At 68.7% G+C, this 7651-nt stretch overlaps 1 protein-coding gene across 4 annotated transcripts; it reads right to left on the reverse strand.

Annotated features, from left to right (window-relative positions):
• Nucleotides 1–670: 670 nt before the first annotated feature.
• THBS3 (thrombospondin 3) lies at nt 671–7424 on the reverse strand. Of its 4 annotated transcripts, XM_027910978.1 has the most exons (21): nt 6553–7424; nt 5643–5849; nt 5202–5458; nt 5006–5108; nt 4803–4829; nt 4435–4517; nt 4287–4338; nt 4042–4190; nt 3747–3887; nt 3510–3587; nt 3273–3425; nt 3061–3171; nt 2860–2967; nt 2506–2665; nt 2295–2413; nt 2133–2185; nt 1763–1956; nt 1510–1688; nt 1348–1396; nt 1002–1198; nt 672–913 (listed from the first exon to the last, which is right to left on the reverse strand). In XM_027910978.1, exons 1-21 carry the CDS (start codon nt 6629–6631, stop codon nt 737–739), a joined length of 2676 nt encoding a protein of 891 aa, XP_027766779.1. In that variant the 5' UTR covers nt 6632–7424; the 3' UTR covers nt 672–736. The 4 variants fall into 4 exon arrangements, with proteins under 4 accessions (XP_027766776.1, XP_027766779.1, XP_027766777.1 ...); XM_027910977.1 differs by lacking the exon at nt 6553–7424 and having other exon boundaries at nt 673–913; nt 5643–5895; XM_027910976.1 differs by lacking the exon at nt 6553–7424 and having other exon boundaries at nt 4042–4338; nt 5643–5917.
• Nucleotides 7425–7651: the final 227 nt, after the last annotated feature.

The raw sequence follows: 7651 nt of genomic DNA on the forward strand, positions 1-7651 counted from the left end.
GGGAATGGGGCCCGACCGGTCAGCGGGACCCCACCGGGGTCAGCATCGGGATCCCACCGAGATCCCATCAGGGCCAGCACCTGGACCCCGCCAGGACCCCCCTGGGACCCCGCCAGGACCAGCATCGGACCCTACAGGATATCCCGATCCGGGATGGCTGTACCGGGCTAGGGCCGGGCCATCCCGCAGGGGGCTGGGCCGGGGGCACCGGACCGGGCTGGACCCCTGGGCCGGGGCCCCCCGCAGTGGCCGGGCGGGAGCCCCCCGCGCCGCCCCCGGCCCGGCCCCGCCGCCTTTGTCGGGCACTTTGCATGTGAAAGGCGCCGGCGGGGTCGCCATGGCGACGGGACAATGGCCCCGGGGGCCCGGGGGGCGGAGGGCCCGGCGGCGGAGCCCCCCCGCCGCGGCCGCCCCGGCGGGAGCCTTAAAGGGGAAACGCTCCCGCGGCCCCACCGGCCAGGACCCCTCCCCACGGTCGGCATCCCTCCGCTGTGGTGGTCCCGCGGGGCTGGATCCCTCCCCACATGGCACCCTTTCACTAGGGTGGTCGCACAGGGCGGGACCCTGACTGATGGTCATCATTATCCTCACCAGGGCTGGACCACACCAGGATTGTTTTCCGCCCAGTGATCAGCATTCCCCCACTGCTGCGGTCCCTCTAGGGCTGGACCCCCACCCTGCCCCGTGGTGAGCACATCCCCCCTACCACCTCAGCAGCCCCGGTGCCCCCCCCCACTCACCTGATGTAGCCCACCTGGGGCCTGTGTGCCAGCTGCCAGCGGTAGGACGTCTTGTCCCTCCAGCCGACGTTCCGGGGGTCCTTCCAGAGCAGGCGGACGTGGTCGGGCGTGTTGCCCGTGTGCCACAGCGCGTTGCGGAGGTGCTCCCCGGGGCCCGTCGAGGACTTCACTGCCTGGGGGGCACAGGGAGAGTCAGGGGGGACCTGGTAGGGGAGGGGGGGTTGGGGGGCCTGACCTGGCCCGTGGGGGGCCAGCACCCACCTTGAGCTGCAGCCCTGGCTCAGCCACAGCACGGAAAGGGGTAGCCTGCCAGTACGTCTGCTCTGTCTGCTTCCACATCACCACGTAGAAGCTGGCGCTGTCCTGGTAGCTGAAGATGAAGCCGGCGTAGTCATCGTCGGTGACGGTGTTGACGTGGAAGGTGCCCTCGAAGTCCACCCCGTTGAAGGCCGTGTAGCCTACGGGGGGGAAACGCTGTGGGATTCCCCAGCCCACCCACCCTTCACCCCTCTGTAGGGCAAAGAACCGGCCCTCATCTCCCCCACGCAGAGGGGCAGGAGTAGGGGGGGCTGCCCCCAGGGCCTATGGGTGGGTGAGTATCTCTTACCCACAGCCAAGCCCGGGTCGCTGTTCATGGTCTGCACGATCTCCATGCCCTGTGGGCGACAGCCGGGTGAGGGGCACCCCCAGCACCTCCGGGGACCTCCCCACCCCCTCAGCTCCCACCCCACAGCGCAGCCCCCAGAAACACGGGGCACAGCACCCACACCTGGTTGAGGACAACCCAGTTGGGGTCGATCTGGGCGTCCCCCTCGGGGTCGAGGATGACGGTCTGGTAGGCGCGGAAGTCGGTGAGCGTCACCTCGGCGCTCTCGGGGCACACGTCCAGCTGGTCCACCACGGTGTCATTGTCGAAGTCCTCCTCGCAGACGTCGCCCACGCCATTCCCTGGGGACACGTGCCCAGTCAGGGCCGGGCCGAGCCCACGTGGCTCTGCCTCCCCTCACCCAACACGCACTCACCGTCTGAGTCCTTCTGGTTGGGGTTGGGAATGAGGCGGCAGTTGTCTGGGCCGGGTGGCACGTAGTCCGGGATGCCATCATTGTCATCGTCATTGTCACAGTCATCCCCCAGCCCATCGTTGTCCGAGTCCAGCTGGGAGCTGTTGGGGATCTCGGCGCAGTTGTCTTTGGTGTCCTGATGCCCGTCCCCGTCGCTGGGAGCAAGAACAAGGTCAGAGCAGTGCCAAAACTGGGGACCTGGCGCTACATCCCTTAAGAGCCCTTAAGACTCTGTCATCCCCCCTGCCAGGTCCTGAACCAGTTCTGCCCCCAGGGACAGAACAGGACAGGACAGGACGGGGAGGTGACCCCGTGGCAATGCCGTCCCCACCTGTCCTCATTGGTGTCACAGATGTCTCCTACCAGGTCACTGTCCATATCTGTCTGGAGGAGACCAGAGCCCTAGTTCAGTGACACCCCAGGGGCAAGAAGGATCCCCTGCTCCCCACTGGGCCAGGCCCCACTTGCCTCAGGCCCCCTGTCCCAGCCATACCTGAGTGGGGTTGCTCATTTCAGGGCAACTGTCACAGGCGTCCCCAACACCGTCCTCGTCCCGGTCCGTCTGCAGAGGGTTGGGCACCTTGGGGCAGTTATCCAGCATGTTGGGAATCCCTGCAAGGACAGCGCTGGGTGGTGGATGCCCTCCCCCAACTCCACTGGGACAGCCCTCCTGGCACAACCGGGCCACCCCAATAGCCACTCACCGTCCCCATCGATGTCGTTGTCGCAAGCGTCCCCCTCGCCGTTGCTGTCCGTGTCCCGCTGGTCGTTGTTGGGCACATTGGGGCAGTTGTCACAGGCATCCCCGAAGGAGTCAGTGTCCGAGTTCTGCTGGTCTTTGTTGGGAAAGAGCCGGCAGTTGTCCTGTGGGGAAGAGGACAGGGATGCTGGTGCTGCGGTGGCTTGCAGGCAAGAGGCCACAGTCCCCCGGTGGTCAGGGTAAGAGGACGCCTCCAGCATGCTGGGCCACCAGCCTGCTGCTCCCCAGGAGAAACATCCTGAGGGACTCAGGACTGAGCCAAAAGAAGAAGCCCTCCCAGAGCCACCAGCGCAGCCACCTCCACGTTCTTGACGCCATCGCCATCGGCGTCATCATCACACTGGTCCCCAATGCCATCGTTGTCGGCATCCTCCTGCCCAGAATTGGGCGTCAGGCGGCAGTTGTCCTGCAGGGAAGGGGAGGAGATGAGGTCTGGAGCACAGCCCTGCTGTGGCCCCCCCCCAACCCCACACCCCCTGTGCCCCCTCCAGGAGCCCACCTGCTTGCAGTGCTTGTTGTTGTCGATGCAGGGCAGGGGCTCATCCGGGTAACCATCCAGGTCCGTGTCTGGCCCACACACATTGCCGTTGCCAGCCCAGCCCACGTTGCACTGAAGAAAGAAGAGGTCAGGGGCTGGGAAGGGCCCTGGCAGGACCAGTGCTGTCCCTACCATAACCTCCACACCCCCTCCCACCCCTGTGCCCCGCTCACCGCGCAGGAGATCTCCCCGTTCCTCTCGAACAAGCAGAAGCCGTTGACGTCGCAGGGGTTGGCGGTGGCGGTGCTGCAGGACTTTTGGGGGACGCAGCCCGATGTTTGGTTCCCCACAAAGCCCGACTTGCAGGGACCACACTTGAAGGAGCCCTGGAGGGGAGAGAGGGCAGGAGTGGGATGAGGGGAGCCAGGTGGCCCCGGGAGCCAGGGAGGGAGCGGGACAGCGCTGCTCACCAGCGTGTTGGTGCAGATGGAGTTGGGGTCGCAGCCCCCGTTGTTCCCGTCGTTGCATTCATCGATATCTGTGCAAACCTGCGAGCAGCGGGGGAGAAACCCTCACCTGGGGCCTTCCCCTGCCCATTCCTGCCCCCCTGGGAAGGTGCTGTCCTCGCAGGCACTGCATCCTCCACCCTGCCCCGCAGTCTGGAGCACCCACAGCGACCCAGCTAAGTCCTGTGGCACCTCACTCACCTGCTTGCTGGCCTTGGCATAGTCCACCCCCACACCAGAGACCGTGTTGCCTCGATAGCCACGGGGACAAGGCTCGCAGCGGAACCCTGGGGACGTGTTGATGCACTTGGAGCCAGGGAAGCAGGGGTTGGCATGGGCACACTGCAGCAGCGGGAAGAGACACCAGCTTCACCCTCGGGCACAGCATCGGGGTGGATGCTGTCATCCCAGCAGGGCCTTTCCTGAGAGGAAGCATCCTCTGGCTGCACTGCCCTGGCAGTGCTGGGGCTGCTGGTCTCCCCAGCAGTGTGCCCACCTCCTCGATGTCGGCGCAGTGCGTGCCATTGCCCTCCAGCCCCGGCGGGCAGGGCCCGCAGCGGTACCCGGGGTACTCGTACGTCTCCATGCAGTCCACCCCGCTGAAGCAGGGGTTGGGGTTGCAGCGGGACCGGTGCTCGTGGAAGCCTGAGAGGGGAGGAAAGGCAGGTGAGGGGTGAGACAAGGCAGCCCTTTGATTCCCCCCCCGCCCCGAGGTGGGGGCAGAGCCTCGCCAGCACTCACCGCAGACCTGGCACTCCATGATGGTGTTGCGGATCAGAGACATCTCCTTCACCTGCAAGGCAGCAGAGCGTGGAGGATCAGGGGGTGCTGGCACCATGCTCTAGGGAAATCTGGCCCGGGGAGGGCTAGTACCCCTCCACTGTCCCACCTGGTCCCTAATGTCTTCCCGCAGCTCGGTCAGGACCCGGTTGAAGAGGGTCAGCTGCGTGACCAGTGCCTTGGTCTGCTCACCTGCCGGCAGCAGAAAGGACAAGGTCAATCCCAGGACAGACACAGCCCCCTGGGGCCATGGGCAGGGACTGCTCTGCCCACCAGCACTGAGGTGGGAGGACGAGGTAGTCAACAGCCTGCTCTTCTCCTCCCTGGTTCACACAGGATCCCTGTCCCCATAACACAACCCATGCCTTTTGATGCACCCCGTGTGGGGCACTGGGACAGGCTGTGGAAGGGTTTCTGCCTCCGTGGAGCCCCAAATGCCTCAGGCCGGGGAATGGGGGAAGCAGAGCAGGGACTCACCCAGGATGGAGGCCAGCACGCTCGTCACTGCAAGGAGAGAGACGAGATGTTACCAAATGCCGCCCTCACACCCTGGCAGCATCACCTCACACAGCCACTCCTGATCAGCACGTGAGCAGTGCTGGAGCTCCCACCTGTGTGGGCACCCCGGGCCAGGAGAGGCAGGAGCACAGGTAACCCTGTAAGCCCCGCCGAGCCATTACCTGCACTGTGAATGGACTCATCTCCTTGGAAAGGGCACTCGCTCAGGGCCCCCACGCGGCTCATAGACCCCCCCAGGATCAGCTTCATGGACTCTACGAACCCCTGACGTACGTGGGGAGACGCAGTCAGCGTGGGGGGACTCTCCCCATCCCCAAGGGCATGGTGGTGGGGGTCTCGGTCCCCCCCAGCACTCACCTGCATCCTCTGGTAGGCCTTCTGCCCCGTGCGCACCTCGATGGCCTCCACCTCGGCCAGGGGGATCTCGGACAGCTCGGGCAGCCCCACGCTGGAGTCCGTCTGCTTGCAGTCGACGTAGAGCTCCATGCTCAGCATGTCCCTGCGCAGCCCGCTGAGGCGCACGATGACGGAGTGGCTCTGCCCGTCCGCCACGTGCGCGTGCTGCAGGTTGACCGAGTGCACCTTGTTGTCCTCCCGCAGGTACCGCACCAGGACTGCGGAGGAGCGGGAAAGGGCTGTCAGCTCCCCCCGCCAGCACCGGCAGCACCCTGGGACCAGCAGGCACACCCTGCTCCTCCCTGTGAGCCCCTTGGATGGCAGGAACTCAATCCTGTTTCCCTCAGAGCACCGGGGCACGAGCAGGACCAGCCCATCCCCACGCATGGGGCACCCACGCACCTTTGTTGATCTTCCCCACGACCGAGACCTCGAGCCACCGCGTGTTGTCCTTCTTGGAGTAGAGGCCGAAGAGGGTCCCCCCCTGCTTGGGGGGCAGGCGGAAGGTGGACAGGAGGTACACGTCGTTGACGGTCAGGAGCTCCATGCGGATCTTGTGGGCCACGCTGGCCATCTGCCGCGCCTCGCTCACCAGCAGCAGGTCAATGACTGCGGGAGCCGAGCACCGGGGTCGCCTCCGCACCGGCAGCCGCAGCTGGCGGCCGCTGACCGCGGGGATTCCCGGTGTGTGTGTGGGGGGGGGGTGTTGAGGGTGACGCTGGACCGCCGTTCCCCGGGGGGACCGGGGAAGCCCCGGGGGCTCCGGGGCCGCCCCCGCGCGGTGGCGCTCCAGGACCGGCCGCGCCGCCGAGAGGGACCCGCGGAGCCCCCGCACCGCCGGGACCGGCGGAGTCACGGCCCCGAGCCCGCCCCGCAGCCGGGGCTCCCCCGCATCCCGCTCCACGGAATCCCCCGCGCCCAGCACCAACGAGGGGCGGCTGGACCGGGACACCCCGGAGAGACGGCCGGGACCCCGGGGCGTTCGGGTGGGAGCGCAGACAGCTCAGTCCCGCTGCTGCATGAGTGCCCGCCTGCTCCGTGCAGACCGAGAGGAGCTCCGGTTCTGCGGTCAGCCCTCGAGGAGGGACCCCCCCCGCCGCCCCGAGCCGGCATCAGAACCGGCGGCCGCCCTGCGCCCCGGGGATGAATGTCCCCGTGTCCCCGCTGCCCGGCTCCCCCGGGGCGAGCGGAGCCGCTGTCAGCGGCCCCGGGACAGGGGCTGCTGCTGCTGCTGCCGCCGACCCGCTACTGCCGCCCGTCCCGCCGCCCCGTCGGGGCCGCCCCGCCGCCACCCCGAGACCCCCCGTTATACCTTGCAGCCCCGGGCGCGCCGCGGAGGCGGCGCCCAGCAGGAGCAGCGCCAGGAGCGCGAGGCCCCCCGGTGCCCCCATGGTGCCGCCGGTGCCGCCGGTGCGGAGCGGAGCGCGGCGGGGCGGGGTGGCGCACGGGGGAGGGGCCGGTGGGGCCGGCGAGGAGGAAACAAAGAGCCGTCAATCACCGGGCGCATCCCGGGGCCACCGGCGGGCCACCGACCGCGGCCCCGGAGGCGACGGGGTGGGGAGCAGAGGGCGGTCGAGGCGCACCGGGCCCGGGGCTGCGGGGAGCCCTCCCCACCGGGCACTGCCCGCCCCCGGGGCAGCCCCCGCTCGCAGCGCCGGTTCACCGGGAGGTCAGGCGGGCTGGGGCCGTCCCAGCAGTGCCAGAGCATCCCGGCCTGGAAGAGCGGGACCGGCCGCGGGGTCGCTTGTCCGGGGTTATCCCACGCCGCGGAGCCCCCCGGGCCGGCGGAGCCCCGGGACCGGTCCGTACCGCCGGGGGATGCTCGGGCCGCCGAGCCGCTCCCGCGGAGCCCCGGCCAAGGCGTGTTTACAGCTGTTTCCCCCAGTGCCATAACAACGGGCCGGGCCCGGCCCCGGGGCCGCCCCAGCCCCGCGCCCCCGGTCCGGCCCCGCGCCAGCGGCCCCGCGTAACGGGGGAGGGGGGGCGGCAGTGATGGAGGGGGGCGGTTCCGAGCCGCATGCGGGGCGTTTTCCCTCCGCCGCTGCCAGCGGGCTCCTGGCCCGGCTGCGGTCCGTGCAGACGCGCAAGGGGGTGCGGGGCTGAGCGGGGCCCAGCGATGCGGGGCTCTGTGGTGCGGGAGGTTGCGTGGCTAAGCGGTGCGGGGCCGAGCAGAGAGGTGCTGGGCTCTGCGAGGCGGTGCGGGGGGCACAGCAGGGCTGTGCGGTGCGGTGCGGGGCTGAGCAGCGTGGAGCGGGGAGGTGTGAGCAGTGTGGAGCTGAGATGAGCCGAGCGGTGCGGGGCAACGTGGGGAGGTGCGGGGCTGAGCAGGACTGTGCTGTGCAGTGCAATGCAGTGCGGGGAGGTGCGGGGCTGAGCAGTGTGCAGCTGAGCTGAGCGGGGAGATGCGGGGC

Source organism: Empidonax traillii, unplaced genomic scaffold (assembly GCF_003031625.1).
Source record: "Empidonax traillii isolate 1590-97213 ecotype Southwest subspecies unplaced genomic scaffold, ASM303162v1 scaffold5621:size7651, whole genome shotgun sequence".
Lineage (NCBI taxonomy): Eukaryota > Metazoa > Chordata > Aves > Passeriformes > Tyrannidae > Empidonax > Empidonax traillii.